The sequence below is a fragment of the Phycodurus eques genome, chromosome 11 (assembly GCF_024500275.1).
Source record: "Phycodurus eques isolate BA_2022a chromosome 11, UOR_Pequ_1.1, whole genome shotgun sequence".
NCBI classification, from domain to species: domain Eukaryota; kingdom Metazoa; phylum Chordata; class Actinopteri; order Syngnathiformes; family Syngnathidae; genus Phycodurus; species Phycodurus eques.
In genome coordinates this window covers 25,536,837-25,556,379 of record NC_084535.1, presented here as the reverse complement: position 1 = coordinate 25,556,379, position 19,543 = coordinate 25,536,837, and the positions used below count along the sequence as shown (strand labels likewise).

At 39.5% G+C, this 19,543-nt stretch overlaps 1 protein-coding gene across 6 annotated transcripts in view; it reads left to right on the top strand.

Moving 5' to 3' along the window:
• Window positions 1-19,543, top strand: part of birc6 (baculoviral IAP repeat containing 6) — a 184,394-nt gene that overhangs the window by 42,862 nt on the left and 121,989 nt on the right. For all 6 annotated transcript variants that reach the window (XM_061690491.1, XM_061690495.1, XM_061690492.1 and 3 more), the window contains 18 exons: window positions 91-240; window positions 315-540; window positions 622-782; window positions 3,256-3,387; window positions 4,108-4,239; window positions 4,356-4,522; window positions 4,698-4,831; window positions 5,511-5,672; window positions 11,343-11,474; window positions 11,569-11,666; window positions 11,755-11,902; window positions 12,273-12,406; window positions 13,318-13,464; window positions 13,562-13,749; window positions 14,717-15,022; window positions 15,155-15,254; window positions 15,789-16,003; window positions 16,242-16,450. In XM_061690491.1, the coding sequence (XP_061546475.1) occupies window positions 91-240; window positions 315-540; window positions 622-782; window positions 3,256-3,387; window positions 4,108-4,239; window positions 4,356-4,522; window positions 4,698-4,831; window positions 5,511-5,672; window positions 11,343-11,474; window positions 11,569-11,666; window positions 11,755-11,902; window positions 12,273-12,406; window positions 13,318-13,464; window positions 13,562-13,749; window positions 14,717-15,022; window positions 15,155-15,254; window positions 15,789-16,003; window positions 16,242-16,450 (2,941 nt within the window). The remainder of the gene's footprint in view (window positions 1-90; window positions 241-314; window positions 541-621; window positions 783-3,255; window positions 3,388-4,107; window positions 4,240-4,355; window positions 4,523-4,697; window positions 4,832-5,510; window positions 5,673-11,342; window positions 11,475-11,568; window positions 11,667-11,754; window positions 11,903-12,272; window positions 12,407-13,317; window positions 13,465-13,561; window positions 13,750-14,716; window positions 15,023-15,154; window positions 15,255-15,788; window positions 16,004-16,241; window positions 16,451-19,543) is intronic.

Sequence of the window (19,543 nt, the reverse complement as noted above, 5' to 3'; positions counted from 1 at the left end):
CCTGTATAGAGTACTGTTCAAAATGTTCAAGCATAGTGTTTAAATGAAGCAGCAGAGTATATTAGTATCCGTTATATTCTTTCTCTACAGGTGGAGAGCTTCATTTCCTTCAAATTGGAGGTGTTTGTGATGATATAGATGATGGCGACATGTTTATTGATGGCCCCATTTCTAAAGGGGCTGAACTGTTGCTGGAGTGGGCCAGGCCTTCCTCTAACCCTTCTAGCCCCGGGATCACAGGTAGAGGTTACATGGTAGGTTTAGATTTTTTTATATTTCGTCTCATTTTCCACACGTGATTATTTATTGTACAGGAATCGAACTCCTGGTGGACCAACCGTTGAGCACCGAGAGCCTAATGTCGCTGGTGGAGCTGACGCGCTTTGAGACGTTGACACCCCGCTTCTCAGCTACTGTACCGCCATGCTGGGTTGAAGTACAGCAAGAGCAACAGCAGCGACGCCATCCGCAGCATCTTCATCAGCAGCACCATGGAGATGCAGCCCAGCACACTCGCACCTGGAAGCTTCAGAGTGATAGGTTTGTAATTATGGTAACTAGGTATGACAAGTTTAATGTATCTGCAGGTGATGCAATGGTGTTTGTGTGTTCTCTATGTAGTTCCAGCTGGGATGAGCATGTCTTTGAACTGGTGCTGCCCAAGGCCTGCATGGTGGGCCATGTGGACTTCAAGTTTGTCCTAAATGCCAACATTGTCAACATTCCTCAGATACAGATCACTTTATTGAAGAATAAAGCGCCGGGCCTGGGAAAAGTCAATGGTAAGAACACAGATTTCAGAGTTGTTGCCTTAGTTGTAAAAGTTTAATCACACTAGCAATTTTACCATTACCTTGCAAATCTGTTATTATATATATATTTTTTATAAATATGGGCTCCATCTCAAACCTTGCACAAAACACAGCACAAGTGTCTTGAACATTGAGTATGGTGTGCTCAGGTGCACTGACAGCTCATTCCTGTATTGGTGCAGCTGAAATAGCTTCTTCCGATCAACTGGTCTAGATTTGAATTCACAGTATTTTTTTTTTCTCTTACTAAATTAAAACGTGTGTACAGTGCTCAACGTAACACCCCCTTTGAAACATAAGCTTTTCATCCATTTCTTACTGAAGACAAGAATGATCTTTTCAAAAATTATTTGTTGAACATATACAAACAATTCAACACAAGGTTATAGAATAAAAGGAAAAAAATCAAAATTATCTGACTAATTTGATTTTTTTTATCTAAAAAAAAGTCTTTATTACACTTTCTTGGTTTGGTACTAATTTTTGCAAAACTTAAGGAATTTGTTACACATTTTGTGAGTTCAAATTGACAAATCTAATTTGTAATCGGCTGCCTTATATTTGTGGGTGTGTGGAGTAGTATAGGATACCATAGAAAATAGTTATTTTGAAAACATTTTGTAACAGATCTGTTGGGATATATAAAATCTTTTTTTTTTTTGCATAGTTTACCCACTTTGTTTAAGATCATCAAACATAGGCAAATCTCAAACAAAGATAACCCAAGTAAACATAAAATTACTGTTTTTAGATGATTTTATTTATTAAAGGAAAAAAATATATTCAAAGCTACCTAACCCTGTCTGTAAAAGTAATTGCCCCTTAAACCTAACAACTGCTTGGCCATCCTGAGCAGCATTAACTGAAATCAGGCCTTTTCTGGAACTGGCGATGAGTCTTTCACATCTCTGTGGAGATATTTTGGCCCACTCTTTCCTGCAGAATTGTTTTAGTTCAGCAACACTGGAGGGTTTTCGAGCATGGACGGTCTTCTTAAGGTCATGCCACAGCATTTCAATCGAATTCAAGTCCAGACCTTGAATAGGCCACTTCAAAACCTTCATTTTTTTATTTTTTTTATTTTTTATTTTTTTAAAGCCATTCAGAAGTTGACTCGCTGGTGTGTTTTGGATCGTTGTCCTGCTGCAGAACCCAAGTGCGCTTCACAGCTTGAGCTCACAAACTGATGGCCGAACATTCTCCTCAGGATTTTCTGGTAAAGAGCAGAATTGATGGTTCCATCACTCACAGCAGTTCGTCCAGGTCTTGAAGTAGAAAAGCAGCCCCAGACCATCAAGCTGCCACCACCATGCTTGACCGTTGGTATGATGTTATTTTTTTTAAAAATGGTGTGTTAGATTTACAGCAGATGGAACAAGACAAACACCTTCCAAAAAGTTCAGCTTTCTTCTCGTCATTCCAGAGAATATTGTCCCAAAAGTCTTTGGAATTATTCAGATCGTTTTTCTTTTTGCAAAAGTAAGATGAGCCTTTATCTTCTGTTTGGTCAGTAGTGGGTTTCGCCTTGGAACTCTGCTATGGATGCCATTTTCCCCCAGTCTCTTCCTTATTGTTGAGTCATGAACACTAACCTTAACTGAGACCAGGGAGGCCTGCAGTTCTTTAGATGTTGTCCTGGGTTTCTTTGTGACCTCCTGGATGAGTCGTCTCTATGTTCTTGTCCCGCTGTTTTGGGTTTTCTCCATTTGAAGATAATGGAATGGAATCGTAAAGCTTGAGAAATGGCTTTGTCACCTTGTGCAGACTGATAGATGCGAATTACTTTATTTCTCATCTGTTTTTTTAATTTCTTTGGTTCGTGGCAATTTGTTGCAATTTTTATTTATTTTTTTTAGATCTAATGGTCAACGTCATTTTTTTCAGACTGGTTCTAGTTATATAATATCTTGATTGAGAAGGTATGGTCATTGAAAATGAATTAACTTTCCAACAAATGTGATTGGCCACATTTAATTCATGAATGAACAAGGGGGGCATTTACTTTTTCCACACAGGACCAGGTAGCTTTGAATAGAGTTTTTTCCCTAAATAAAATCACAGTTTAAAAAATGCATTTTATGTTTACATGGGTTATCTTTGTCTGATATTTACATTTGTTTGATGATCTTAAACATTAAAGTGGGGAAACTATGCAAAAAAAAAATAAAAATAAGAATTTGAGAAGGCACTTTATGTCCTACTTTGAGCACAACAGGTACGACTAATATTAGCTTTTTCTACAAACAAACAAATAGTAACTAAAATCATAAAACTTCACAATTTGAAACACAATGGCCAAAACAAACGGAATGATACATCTGGACGACCCTTTTGCATCTCGAGCCTCACTTCAGTTTATCCACCATCTAACTATGGACCCATCCACACTGATACTCTTCAGCTCTCGGGCCTTTGATCCCTTAACAATGCATTTCTTTGACAGAGACTGCAGTCGATAGACAGATCACATTCCCCCTCTCCAATGTCCTCCATGCCAATGGGGAGAAGAATGGTCGGCCTACGATGCACGACTTCACCGAGGACATCCAGCTTATGGACATAGAGGACACATCACGTCAGTATTTAATCAATCCCTCCCTCCCTCCCTCCCTCGCACTATTATTCACACCTACAGCCAAATTGGAGTCTTTAGTTAACCTACCATGCATGTTTTGGGAATTTGGGAGGAAACTGGAGTACCCGGAGAAAACTCACGCACGGGGAGAACATGCAAACTCCACACACTGCATAATAACTATAACGCTTTTGTTTGCATCAGCAGTTATGTGGCGCAATCGTGACATGTATTTACTTAGCTAACTATGCCAACATTTAGCAATATTGTGTCTTCTAGCGACCGGAGCCTTTAAGTGTTTATATTTTTATGGCTCAAAAATGTAGGCGTGTGTAGGTATAACAGATGTGTGATGATGATATTGATTGACATTTGACAGTTGAGCGAGATGTGGTTTAAGTGTATTAAGCAGACACACCCACAGCATTTGAGAAGCGAGAGCCTCATTTTATATACTTTGACTTTTTTAATCATTAAAATTTGGGTTGTTCACAACAGTATTCTCTGTGGTGTGTCGAATTTAGAAGACACATTTGTTCTCACTTTACATGGACTTTAAAGTTTTGCAAAGTTAATGTTTTACTTTGGCCCATCCCCTTCTAAATGAGAAAAATAACTAATTACACTTAATTTTGGAACTGAAATTGAACTGCTCACTCTTGTCTAAGGAATATTATTGTTTTTTTCACTCGTGTAAAACATGTAATGTATTTGTTGTAGGCTCCATGTTGTGTCCATTCTTAGAAGAGCACAAGGAGGACATTTTGTGTGGACCAGTGTGGCTTGCCAGTGGGCTGGATCTCTCTGGTCATGCTGGCATGCTCAGCCTCACCAGCCCAAAGTTGGTCAAAGGTATGAAAAAGCAAAGAGTGTTTAAACATAATCTGAACCAATTAAAAATTGATTAAGTCAGCACATGAAGTTGAGTGTATCCATGTTCTTCAGTCCTGTTTATACCTTGTCTGTAGGCATGGCTGGTGGAAAGTACCGCTCCTTCTTGGTTCATATCAAAGCAGCGAGTGAGAAAAACATGGAGGACAGCCCACGACCTGTGATGAGAATGCCCAGTGCCAAACCCCAGTGCTCTAAAGCTCACTCTCTGTCCACTCTGCTACAGAGGGCTCAGGCCTCCAAGGTATTGACTTGAACATACTCTTCTTCTTCAATTGTTTTTCTTACTGGTTTAAGATTTATATTAGATATTTTAATGCAATCAAGTCATAACAAGCCAGAGTGTATGGTCATTACACAGATACCAGTTTTTGAAGACGAATGGAGATTAAGTTTTCATTAATCTTCATTTTGTACAGGACAAGGTGTCTGGAGTTAAACCAGATAGCCAAGCATCTTCTAAGAAAGTAGAAAACCTGCGAGGCTGCGATCTGCTGCAGGAAGTATCTGTTACAATCAGAAGGTTCAAAAAGACGTCTATTCCCAAAGAGAGGTAAAATGGATTGAAGTCTACAGTGTCAGGTTGAAAAAACAGTGGGCCCTGTGTAGTCTTGTTCAGCATTCACAAATTCCCTAATTTGTAGATTTTATTTCTCCAACACGGAGCTGAACAGCAAAATCGTTTGCAATTGTAATTTTTTTCATTGCCAACATCGTCCACATTTATGCCTTTTTGTGACGGTTCCAGTCTCTCTGCATCTTTTTTGCAACCCGCTGATGAAAGCGGGAAGCTCAGCGGCCACTTCCTCTGACAACATCCTGTATGAAGCCTCGTACTGTTAAGTGACAAGTGTCATCTTGTTCTCAGATGTCAAAATGTTACAGCATGATGGAGAGAACTGTTTAAATAGCAATTCTAATTGAACGTGGAAATGTATTGGTCCCTTCAAGATTCAACCACCTGTTGGGAATTTTGCTGTTCACCTCCTTGTTAGAAAACAGCAAGTTGTGCAAAAATTACTGAAATATGGAACAGTTGGACATTTGCACTCTAAATCTTTGACAAGGTTGAATTAAGTTAATCTATAAAATTGCATTTTAGTTTCATCTAGAAACTTTTTCAAACTCACAGACATTGTCTGCAAAACTATGGGTAAAAACAGCTATAGCGTGGGAGTGCTTTGTTTTAAATAACTAGTTTATTTGAAATGGGGCTTGCTTTTCTGTTGTAGGGTCCAGCGTTGTGCAATGCTGCAGTTTCCAGACTTCTACGAGAAGCTCCTGGATGCGCTGTGCCAGCGGACAGAGGGTGCCCTCTCCACAGAACATGCCCAAAGCCTGACCTTGGACATCTTGTGCTGGCTGGCTGGTGTTTTTTCCATCGGACCAAGCAGGTATAATTAAGCCTTGACAATATTTATGTGCACATGTATATACAGTTGTACCTTGACTTGGAAACTGCAACTTGTTTTCCGAGATACGAGCAATTGCTCCCCTGATTTTGTTTCCCTTGTTCACTAACATTGATTTACAATTTTCTTCGAATATTGCGTGGGTTCACAAACTATGCTTTCTGACATCCATGCAGAACGCTCACTTATGCTCTCTCTCACATCACTTGTCTACATCAGGGGTGTGAAACATACGGCCCATGGGCCAAAACCAGCAGGATGAATTTGAAAGTGAAATATTACACAAGGCATTGTGGTGGTGAGGACTAAGGATAATTTAGAGAAAATGGAGTGGTAATAATTCCTAGGTCTTAATAAATTCATTTAATTTTCTAAGTGCAATAATGTATTTTTCAGGTCCCAAATACCTGTTATTCAAGTGTTTTGTGTCTTAAAATACAATCACTTTGATCAGTTATGATGTAGTAGATGACAAACTTTAATTTTCTCAAGAAATCTGAGGTTGTTTTGTGAAATAAGACAAAATGTCATTAAATCGAAAGATTTTCCTAATGTACTTGTTTAATTTTGTATTAAAACAAAAGGCAAAACTTAATGTTACTTATTATTATATTAAGTATGGTATGATTTTTCTTGGTCCGGCCCCTTTGACATCAAATTAGGCTGTACGTGGCCTCTGAACCACAATGAGTTTGACACCCGTGGTCTACATCATTAGATCCGTGCATCACTTCTTTCAGGTATCTTTATTTTTTTCTTCTTTAAATTATCTCTCAGTATGGCTCCCAAGAAAAGTGAAAAATGCAATTGATTGTTATTGAAAACCCCCTGGAAAGTGGTGTTGTTACAAGCGTGTTCATGGAATTAATTAAAACTTAGTCAAGGTACCAGTGGATTTTAAAGTCGTCACACCCCTGTTCAAATGCCATGTTTTTGTGATATACATTTCCAACCTTTTTCCCAGCAAAAAAATGTTGAGTTGATGTTTATATTAAAAAAAAAAAAAAAAAAAGCGCGCGAACGTTGTTGCCCAAGTGTACACATGTTCTTATAACTGGCCATGTGGCTGTATTAAGAATTAACCCGTGCTTCTGCGAGGAAAAAAAAAAAAGTCAGGAAAAGCCTACTAGAACAGCTGACTTTTATTTGGGGGTAGATCAGAGACACCTGGTGGCAGGTGTGTGTTGACTCCCAATTTGCACGTGAATTGTGTTAATTCTGAACACAACCACAACCCTAATTATAAGAGGGTATCCCCACTTTTGTAGCCACATTATCTGTTACGGGTTTAATTCTCCTCTCAAATTTTATAATTGAGTTATACAGGTTATAGATGATGGAAAATTTTAATGATTTATATTGATCTATCAGGGTTCTCGCTGCCCGTTCGCCACCTCGCCAATGGCTAGTTGAAACAGGATGTGGCGAAGCGAATATTGCCCACGTTTGTCACGCTGGCGAATAAAAATCGCCTGCGTCAAAACTCAAAAGCCTTTCCTGATAAAAGTTAAAGTGACCGTGTTCATTCTGCCGTGTGTGAACAGTGTTAGTGGTTTTTCCCCCGTATCCTAAAATGCTTCAATCCGCAATCCAGCTGGTGCAGGGTAAGCAGTCAGGCTCACGGGCTTTCCCAGCTGTGGGGAGCGGCGCATTGGGGAAGACAAGACCCGATGTCGCTTGGCCTCGAATTGAAGCATGCATATTTATTACCGCGATGTACGTTTGAAGTGTCAATGATCAATGTGTCCTGCGATTCTCATTAGTTCATGCAGCTAGCTAGCTGCCTTCTTCATCAATGCACGAACCGCTAATCCCACTTTGGTTGTTATGCCGAGTGGTGGGGGTGGCGCTGGCAGGAACCAAGGCATAACAAGGTAGTCATTTGGGGGACCGAGGCAAATATCGTCACAGCCTCCCCACAACCCCACTGCCCTTATGTAATTTGGTCCACTTTTTCCTGCTTTTTAAAACTGTTACAATTAGGCTTTACACCAGGGGTGTCAAACTCATTGTTGTCACGGGCCACATTGTAGTTATGACTTTCCTTGGAGGGCCGTTACGACTGTGAACCCATATAAATGAAATATTACATCATATAACTACATACACTATACACAACACGTTGATGAATAACCAGTTTTGAAATCAGAAGCCTATAAAAACCTGTTTATCAACTATTACATTTCTTTTCAAAGGGTGATTGGTAACAAAAAAAAGGCTTGCAAATATCTCAATATTATTACACCAGAACGCAATGAGCAATTTTGAGTTGCTTTCGCGGGCCAGATAAAATGATGTGGTGGGCCGGATCTGGCCCCGGGCCACCAGTTTGACACCAGCGTTTTACACGATACAAGGATTTTTGGGGCCGATCAGCGAGTTAAAAAAAACGATAACTGATCACTGATCCGATCACAAGATGGAGCAATGTCTGTTTAAATGACTTGTTCATTTACAGTATATACTTGTGTATTGTATACTGAGTATCTTCAAAAGTACAACCCCAATTCCAATGAAGTTCGGACGTTGTGTTAAACATAAATAAAACAGAATACAATGATTTGCAAATCATGTTCAACCTATATTTAATTGAATTCTATTTATATTTAACACGACAAAGACAAGATATTTAATGTTCAAAATGATAAACTTTATTGTTTTTAGCAAATAATCATTAACTTTTTATGGCTGCAACACATTCCAGAAAAGCTGTGACAGGTGGTAAAAAAAGTTGAGTAATGCTCATCAAACACCTGTTTGGAAACACCTCCCACAGGTGAACAGGTGGGTGCCATGATTGGGTATAAAAGGAGCTTCCCTGAATTGCTCAGTGATTCACAAGCAAAGATGGGGCGAGGTTCACCTCTTTGTGAAGTAGTCCGTGAGAAAATAGATGAACAGTTTAAGGACAATGTTCCTCAACGTACAATTGCATGGAATTTAGGGATTTCATCATCTACGGTCCATATCATCATCAAAAGGTTCAGAGAATCTGGAGAAATCTCTGCATGCAAGTGGCAAGGCCGAAAACCAACATTGAATGCCCGTGACCTTCGATCCCTCAGGCGGCACTGCATCAAACACCGACATCAATGTGTAATGGATATCACCACGTGGGCTCAGGAACACTTCAGAAAACCAATGTCAGCAAACACAGTTCGGCGCTACATCCGTAAGTGCAACTGGAAACTCTACTATGCAAAGCAAAAGAAACGCTGCCGGCTTCTCTGGGCCCGAGCTCATCTAAGATGGACCGATGCAAAGTGGAAAAGTGTTCTGTGGTCCGACGATTCCACATTTCAAATTGTTTTTGGAAATTGTGGATGACGTGTCCTCCGGGCCAAAGAGGAAAAGAACCTGTTATGGACGCAAAGTTCAAAAGCCAGCATCTGTGATGGTATGGGGCTGTGTTAGTGCCAATGGCATGGGTAACTTACACATATGTGAAGGCACCATTAATGCTGAAAGGTACATACAAGTTTTGGAGAAACATATGCTGCCATCCAGGCAATGCCTTTTTCATGGCCGCCTCGACTTATTTAAGCAAGACATTGCCAAACCACATTCTGCACGTGTTACAACAGCGTGGCTTCGTAGTTAAAGAGTGCGGGTACTAGACTGACCTGCCTACATGTTGTTAAAAGAAAAGATGATGTAACACAGTGGTAAACATGACCCTGTCCCAGCTTTTTTGGAATGTGTTGCAGCCATAAAATTCGAAGTTAATGATTATTTGCTAAAAACAACAAAGTTGATCAGTTTGAACATTAAATATCTTGTCTTTGTAGTGTATTCAATTAAATATAGGTTGAACATGATTTGCAAATCATTGTATTCTGTTTTTATTTGTTAACACAACATCCCAACTTCATTGGAATTGGGGTTGTATTCTGTATTCAGTTTATGTATTATAATCAGTCAGGTCAAACCAACATTACAACATGACAGAAATAATGGGTGCTACCGTACTTTAATAAAATTACTTTGTTGTAATTAAATTAATTCACACACACACCGAAACTTTAGAGCATGATTCGACATAACTCCGCATGTTTACGTACAACCGTTAGTGCTGGCACTAGCTTGCTAGGCTACATAACGTTTTGTTGCCTGCTTGCGAGCCGTATGGTATTAAAAATACGTGAACATACCTCAAGCAATCCTTGAATTAAAGTCCTCTCCCGAGCACCGGTGACCACCAGCACACGTTTTTCTCTATTTTGTTCTTAAAATACACACACTGCGATCCATTGTTGTTGTCGTCGCCATGATAGCGAGTCGCGTTTGAGTTCACAAGATAAAGCCCAGTGATCGTAAAAGACGAGATAGGGTGGTACCGGAATACAAGATTTTATTGTAGTAGTCTGACGTAGTGCAATCGTGAAAGACCAAATTTGTCTTGAAGTCTGATCCAGGCATTACGTGTTGTCTGTCTCAGTCGTGTTGTCTGTCCCACACTGCCGACATGTTTTTTGTACAAAATAACTTTATTGGGGGTCAGATATTTACAGTACTATGTCAAAAGACACACGACAAGGCTAAATATAAACTAGCTTTTTGATTCAAATATACTGTACACAATGGCGACGTGGAGTAAATGTCTTTTGCGGAGCCGATCAGTGACTTAATTGATTGGATCAGCTAATTATAACATTAAAGCCGATCAGCATAAAATGCTAATTTTCGGCCGAAACCAATCAAACTGATCAGATTGGTGTAAAGTCTAGTTACCATTATCTGACAGCATACTAATATTAGCCTACTAATATTAATAGAATATTGTTTATCATCAACTAAAAAGTTTGTATTTGAGAATATTTTCTCTCCCTCTCGCTCTGTGAGCCATCTGAACACTTGAATTGATAAGAACATGAATTAACATTTAATATAGTTCACCATTTGAAGCACTTTTATATGCACATTTTGGTGAAGAAAAGCGTCACTCGTGTCACTGTCCACTTGATCCTTATATTCATCAGTGCTACTGCTCCTGACAAGCATCATTATACAGAATTACATTTTTGCAAGGCACGAAGTTAAATCAATGTCAACACTACTACTGTGATGGAAGGTTTTTCTAGGTTAAAATAAGGTTGTGTTCTTCAAATCAAGTTATTTGTTGCCTATATCCATCGTTGTGTTGGTCATACTATAGAGAATAACTTATTTCTTGTGTTTAGTGAATAATGCTGAAGATAACAAGCTTCTTCCTGAAAAATCGCATGCTAAATCGGAATTGGCATATGTGTTTAAAAGAAACAAAACAAAAAAACCTGGCAATTGTATTTTCCCAAATCGATCAGCCCTACTCCTGATTGATGACTTGGTAGTTTTAATTGGGCCCACATCGTTAAAGCTTATCGGCTCAGTTCCCAGTGACAAGGACTGGCTAAGTGTGGCTAAAGGTTTAGCCACATAAACACGTGATGTTGTGACTAACAAGACACAAGTGTGGCTAGAAGAATTTTATACTGTTTAGCCACATTAGCTCAGAGGTTTCATGACCCAGTGCCAACCCTGGTCTATTTTAGTTTTTTTTACATCACAATAAGCTGACATTTGAACAGCGCCGTCTAGACTTAATATCAACTGTACTGTATATTTTACATCATTGCCATGCTACTTGATGTTGACCTCATGACTTCTTTTAAGCTTACGAGAAGGAAAGGAGGGGCTGCTGGCCAAAACCAGAGTGAGGCTAATGGATATTATATCAGTATGTTTCTTTGAGGCTGGCCGGAGCATATCTCACAAGTGTGCACGCTTTCTTGCCCTTTGCATCAGGTGAGACATTGTTGATTTCTTCATTGATGAGGTTGGTTTCCTTTTCTTGTGTGTTAATGTCAGCATAATGTTTTGCTCTTTCAAATTGCTAAAGCAATGGGAAAGGTGATCCCAGTCAACAAGGTTTTGTCACAAGTCTTCTGAAGGCTCTGCTGGACAATATGCCGTACTTGCCTGCTGCAGCAACAGGCGGTATGTCGCTAAAGAGCAGCACAAAACAAAAATTCTCAACCATCATCCCCTGTCTAATTGTACGTCTTCTTTGAATGCATTCTTCCAGGCTCAATGTTCTGGTACTTTGTGTTGCTGAACTATGTAAAGGAAGAGGACCTGGCAGGTTGCAGCACTGCTTGCGCTTCCCTACTCACGGCCATCTCAAGACAACTCCAAGACCGACTCACCCCAATGGAGGCACTGCTGCAGACCAGGTATTTCCCAGCTAATCACAAATTATTTAGAAATATGGTCTTGCTATAACAACTATTACAACCGAAACTTAAATCTTTGCCAGTTCAGTTTATCATTTTTATTACTGCTGTGTAAAGTTTTTATGAAGAATTTAGGTCATGCATCATATAAATGCAGATTTTTTTTACAACCATAGATCCCCCTTTTTCTTTTTCAAGACGAGTGAGTTATCAGTAGCAGTGGTATTTTAGCTTACTTTGGCAAATTGGCAGATTACTCCAGATTAGTAAAAGAAAACTCAGTTTGTCAGACCAGATAATTTTTCTCAGATAGCTCTGTCATTTACTATCTCGTGTTTTGTTTATTTATAAATGTATTTGGTTTAAACAGGTATGGACTATACAGCTCCCCTTTTGATCCGGTGCTCTTTGACCTGGAGGTCAGTGGTTCCTCTTGTAAGAATGCCTACAATAGCAGCATTGGGGTCCAGTCAGATGAGATTGACCTCTCTGACATTCTCTCAGGTAAGAGAAATCCACTTTCTCATTTAAACCGGATATTTTATACCAATTGTTGAATAACCGTATTTTTTTTAATTTATTATGCTCTTAAGTAGAGCTCCTAGCTCAGCTAAATCGACCAAAAAAATTGGCCAATGCAAAAATTATTGCCTCAAGGCAATAAAAAATAAATACAGCATATTTGCGCCACTGAACCAATTTTACCGCGCGGACATTTGTTGCAGACGGACGCACTTTTGGTCCTGTGAAAAACATAGCCAAAAACGACAGAGGAGTACATATAACATGATGTATGCGTGAGTTGAATGGTAGTTTATTTTTTCTTTTCTTTAACCTAAAATGGTAATCGCTAGCACGCTAATGCTAATCGCAAATGCTAACCGCAATGGCTGATTTTGTTGTCTCAAATTCTGGAAAGAATTTATACCTTATACTCAGTACCAACATATAAATGAGAATAAAATGCATCTTGGTTCGTAGTAAGAGGGGGGGGGGGGGAATTAAAACGGTAAAAACATTTTTTTGGGGGTTGCGAGGGCAATTACTGAATGAAATATCTATAGGATAATCAATTCTAAGATGATTCAATAGTGACAGGTCTACTCTTAAGCTTTAACTCTTTACCTCACTTAACGTGCTCCGGCGGTTAAAAAATACATTGTTTCATGTTGCCACCTGGGGCCATGTAGACTATTGCATCAAGACATCTCATTTCTTTTTCACATTTCTGACCTGCCAAAATCTCCTTGAGAGCTGACAACTGTTATCCTGTGGACACTTGAATCCCATTGTGTATGGACGACGTAAATCTTTCCAAGCACACCCCACAGTGGAAAGATCTCCATTTAGTTCAAAACTAAGCTACAGGATTCTCTCTTAATTATTTTTTCCTTCTGATGGTGTTTTTCCTGCAGGGAATGGCAAAGTAAGTTGCTGTGCTGCTGCGGAGGGAAGCTTCACAGCATTAACGGGGCTACTCGAGGTGGAGCCTTTGCACTTCTCTTGCATATCCACTAGTGATGGCACACGAGTGGAGCGTGATGATGCCAGCATGTTCACTGGTAAATATAGACGTCTTTATTTTCTACATCACACGTACAGGACAAAACACTATATACAGTTAACTGTTCTGTGTCTATTTCTATTTTTTATCCTCAGTGAGTACGTTTGGTGTTACCCCTTCGGTTGGCGGCCTGTCGACAGGAACGGTTGGCGAAGCTTCTACAGCTCTTAGTTCTGCAGCACAAGTGGCCCTGCAATCTCTGTCCCATGCCATGGTGTCAGCTGAACAACAGTTACAGGTCCTACAGGAGAAGCAACAGCAGCTGCTGAAACTGCAGCAGCAGGTGAAAAAACACTAAGGAGTCAGTCATTCATTAAATAATTGATTCTACCTGCATTTTAATTAATCTTGATGAGTCATTGAAGGGTGTACCCTCATTTTCACTGATGAAGAAAATATAAGAACAAACAGCAACCAAACATAAAACATTCTTGAAAATAGGTTACATTCAAAAGTCGTACATTGTGCAATTATAATTTTGAATTGGCTGAGTGCAACATTTTAATTTATGAGAGTTCCATTTGAATAGAGCCGTGAAACATGCACTTTCCTAAAATGATGCATTTCTATCTACGAGACAAGTAATTTTGACTTATCGAGACACCAAAAGTACAAATCTCACATTGACTGTAGTTTTTTTTTAACTGTTGATTTACTTAACGAAAATCACAAACTATCTTTTAGAAATTTAGTCACATGTAATTTTTACTCAAATAAGGTGACATGCTTTGCAATATTTAGTTTTTAAAATTGTATTGCTTGCTAAGATGCATTTTACAGCTGCAGATTGTAATATGATGGTGCATATTATGGAAAACTGACTTTTTAAATTGCTTCTATGCAACTTTTTCAGTATGCCTGTCTTATCCATCAAGGGTAAAATTTCATAATCAGTAAATTTTTTTTGAGCTGCCTTTTTTTCCTCATGCGTGTCTCAGCAAGCGCTTTAGATTTTAACCTGATTGTGATGTCACATAAACACTACAATTAAAAACTGAGTTTATTTTATTTCATATCCAAAAGTATATGCCATTCGCAAAGCAATCTCATTAAAGACAAATTGCGGTTACATTTGCTACTATGCTTTTTTGGCAGTCGAAAATACATACTTTTCCAACTTAATTTGGGAATGATATTGTCAATATGACCCATTTATTCTTATGACTCCTGGTTTAGACTTGAGTGGATGTTGATAATGTTCTGTAATCTTTGTCAAGTTTAGTAAATATCTCTGTATCTGCTGCTTCCAGAAGGCCAAACTTGAAGCCAAACTGCATCAGACCACATCTGCAGCTGCCGCCTCTGCTGTGGGGCCCATCCACAACTCAGTGCCTTCCAACTCCTCTTGTGCTCCGGGTTTCTTCATTCATCCTTCTGATGTCATCCCGCCAACACCTAAAACCACACCCCTCTTCATGACGCCTCCTCTCACACCGCCGAACGAGGCTGTGTCCGCAGCCTTCAGTGCCGAGCTGGCTCACCTCTTCCCTGGCTCCATGATGGACCCTGGGCCAGTTAACCTGGCAGCACACAAAAACTCCCAGAAAGCCAAGCCTGTTAGTGATGCTGCAACTATTTCTCTTAAAGCAACAGTTTGCTTATATTTTAATGGAAACTCGAATGTATATTCATATTCAATATGGCGCAAACATTTATTTGACTTGGGATTTTTTTTCTGCCCCCCTCAGAGTCCTATGGGCAGTGGTTTGGCTCTGGCTATTTCTCAGGCATCTCACTTTCTGCAGCCTCCTCCACACCAGTCTATCATCATAGAGCGGATGCACTCTGGTATGCCATGTCTGTGCCACTTGGTTGCAAATTTGATGTCAATTCAGTGTGTCAAACAGCTTTTCTGTTTTTATTTTTATATTTTTGTGTTATTCGATCAACTCTCAATTCCGTCTTGATGACCTCGTAATTACAGACTACACTGAGGAATGTTGCTCTTCCTTGATGCCATCTGTCAGTTGTATTTCAGTTACAACAGTCCACATTTCCACTGTACTGTCATCAGTCTGGCTATAATGGCTATACAAAAACATTTCAATTGGGGTTTTTAATGTCAAAATGGATAAAAGAACATGTTCTTGATATGACACTGTAACAAGGTTTGACTTTAGTTATTGACATTGAATTAAATGTATGCATAACCTACACTTATGTCTCTTGTCAACAGTGGAAAATTAAGTTGTCGGTGCTGTTAAATACTTGATCATTTTGGTTTGTCAATGCATTGTGACAGCTTCTTTAAACTGTGTAAAGCCAACGAAGGTATCCCCAGTCAAAATTATTTTTCTCTCAATCTTCCTGTCTTCCTTTCAGGAGCTCGTCGCTTTGTGACACTGGACTTTGGCCGACCTGTCCTGCTGACTGATGCTCTCATCCCGACCTGTAGCGACCTGGCCTCTCTGTCCATAGACATTTGGACGCTAGGTGAAGAGGTGGATGGTCGCAGGCTAGTGGTGGCCACTGACATCAGTACCCACTCCCTCATTCTACACGACTTGCTGCCTCCACCCGTATGCAGGTTTATGAAGGTCTGTTTCTATTTTTAGTTCATTTTAGCCTTTTTAGGTGACTGCAAATGTACTTGCTGGAGGAATTTGTAGAGCTTATTTTTAATGTAATTGGGGTGTGACATTTTCCTGTTGAGAGTAGTTTTGTCGCAGCCATCGATAACTGTTTGCTTTGATGTTCCTTGTTTTTAATGTTTTCCAAAACTCTCATGGGGATGTACAGTACAGTTTCTAGTTTTTTTCCTTCTACATCTTGCAGATCACTGTGATTGGGCGCTATGGCAGTACCAATGCCCGGGCAAAGATTCCCCTGGGCTTTTACTATGGTCATACTTATATTCTACCCTGGGAGAGTGAGCTTAAACTGATGCATGATCCTCTGCGGGGAGAAAGTGAACCTGCCAGTCAACCCGATGTGGATCAACACTTGACCATGATGACAGCATTACAGGAAGATATCCAGTGCAGGTGAGACATGAAGTACATCAACTCTAAGATATATGTTTCAAAATTTGTATTACATTTGTATAATTAATTTACTTGACTTTATTAAAAAAAAAAAAAAAAAAAAAAAAGGGCTTATTTCCCCCCCTTATAGACAGTACTTGCGAAAAGTGACTTTTCCATTTTATTTGTTTCGGTTAACCTGTATTCAGATACTGTTTGTTTGACTCCATGTATATTGTTATAACCGTCGACATTACATTTAGAGTTGGGATTGTCTACTATAGAAATGCTTTGCATGATTTTGTGACATTGACAATATTGCAAGTGACATGTATGCCCGTGGAGATTCAAAGTCATTGGTTTCTAAATTATTTGTTATCATAAAAGAAAAGTTTTTCCTAAATACAGTGGAACTTTGGTTCACGACCGACCCAGTTCAGAAACAGTTCAGTTTACAAACCAAATTTTGGGAAAATTATTACCCCAGTTCAGGCACTATTTTCAGTTCACAAACAGTGATGCTATGGACGTGTTAATCTCAGTTATGCTTTTTCTCGCGCCGCGTAAACATCATTGGCTGCGTGCCTCACACGTTGGCGGTATCTTATTTTTTGCTAAACTATTCCTCAGTATGTCTCCAAAGAAAGCGAAAACTGCGAGCAATAGTGTTATTAGGAAGCCCCCCAAAAAAAGTGTAACTTTCTCATCCCGTTAAAATTTTTTTTTTCCTTTTTAAGGACACTGTTAGATGTGTAATGTACATATAGCATGATTTATGAGTGAGCTGAATGGGAGTTAGCGTTTTTTGACCTAAAATGTTAATCGCAAATGCTAGTCGTGATTGCTAACCTTTTAACATTCAACATTTTGCTGTTTCTAATTCTGTACACCAAATTTATACCATATACTCAGTAGCAACATATGCAATTTGATTGAAGTCCATCCCTCATACATGACAATAAAACGCATGTTAGTAGTAGTTATCATTATTATTCGATCTATTCGATCAATAATCACCGTGGATACTGCTAGCCAAAAAAGGTCACCACATTCCACAATGCAACACAGTTCCCAAAGCAGGAAACTGTTTGCAAAAATGCTAAGACATTGCACAGTAATTTGCTTGTGAACACCCAGTTATTTCTTCATTATAAAATATTTTCTCACTTATTTCTATATTCGACTGTATTTTTTAGATTTTACACCGATTTTATCGGGCTGATCGGAATCGGCCGATATTTAGCATTTTATGCTGATGGGCTTTGTCATAATTCGCCGATCCGATCAATGACGACATTGGACGGCTCCGCAAAAGACATTAACTCCGCGTCGCCGCTTGCACAGTATATTTAAATCCAAAAGCTAGTTTATTCTTAGCCTTGTCGCGTGTCTTTTGACGTAGTACTGTAAATATCTGACTGCCAATGAAGTTATTTAAAAAAAAAAAAAAACATTTTAAAAAAACGTCGGCGGTGTGGGACAGACAACACATCTGAGACAGGCAACACGTAATCAGACTACAAGACAAATTTGAAATTTCACGATTGCACTATGTCAGACTACTGCAATAAAATCTTGTATTCGGATACCACCGCATCCCGTTTTTTTACGATCATTGGGCTTTATCTTGTCAACTCAAATGCGACCGGATACACTTGTTACCGTGGAGATGACAACAAGAGTGGATCGCGCTGACTTTGTATTATAAGGACAAAATGGGGAAAAACATGTGTTGGTGGTCACCGGTGCTCAGGAGAGGACGTTCGTTTAAGGCTTGCTTGAGGTATGTTCACGTACCTTTTAATACGATACGGCTCACAAGCAGGCAATAAAATGTTATGGAGCCTAGCAAGCTAGCGGTAGCATGAACGGTTAGACATAAACATGCCGCAGTTCTGTCGAATCATGCTCTAAAATTTCGTGGGGGGTGAAGTCATTTAATTAAAAATAAAGTAGTTTAATTACAGTAAGGTAGCACCCGTTATTTCTGTCATGTAATGTTGGTTTCACCTGACTGATTAGAATACACGAACTGACGAGAGCAGTGATTTCCAACCTTTATGGAGCCAAGGAACATATTTTACAATTGAAAAATCTCACAGCACACCAACAAACAACATGTCACAAAAAGTGGATACATTAATTACTGTATTTACTTCCTGCCATCTAATAGAAGACCATTCATTTGTTCTGTCTGTCACTATGCCTCACTGGCATAAATAGAGGAACAAAGATACATTCTTTATGGTAAATACTTTTTTTGAGCAATTAAGTACACAAGTATATACAGTGAATGAACAGGTCATTTAAATAGACACATTCCTCTATCTTGTTATCGTTTTTTTAAACTCGCTCATCGGTGATCGTCCCCAAAAATCCTGATCATGTAAAGCCTTGTATTTTTAACTACACACCGATAAGAACATCCATCCATCCATTTTTCCAAGCCACTTATCCTCACAAGGGTTGCGGGCGTGCTGGAGCCTATCCCAGCAATCTTCGGGCAGGAGGCGGGATACACCCTGAACTGGTTGCCAGCCAATCACATGGCACACACAAACAAACAACCATTCGGACTCACATTCACACCTAGGGGCAATTTAGAGACTTCAATTCACCTACCATGCATGTTTGTGGGCTGTGGGAAGAAACCGGAGTGCCCGGAGAAAACCCACGCAGGCACGGGGAGAACATACAAACTCCACACAGGCGGGGCTGGGGATTGAACCCCGGTCCTCAGAACTCTGAGGCAGACGCTCTAACCAGTCGGCCACCGTGCCGCCCAATAAGAACAAGTAAACATAGATTCGTTCTGTAGCTGGAACTGATTTATTGTACTTCTAGAATCAGAATCATCTTTATTTGCCAAGTATGTCCAAAACACACAAGGAATTTGTCTCCGCTAGTTGGAGCCGCTCTAGTACAACAGACAGTCAATTTACAGAACACTTTGGAGACATAAAGACATTGACAAAAAAAAATTGTGCAAAAAGATGCAGAGTCCTCTAGCACTTAGAACAGTTCGAATGACTAATATTGCAATAGTCCAGTGCAATGACCATTGTGCAAAGGGCGCTGAGACTTCAAGGAGTGTATGCGGTTTAAAGTGACGAG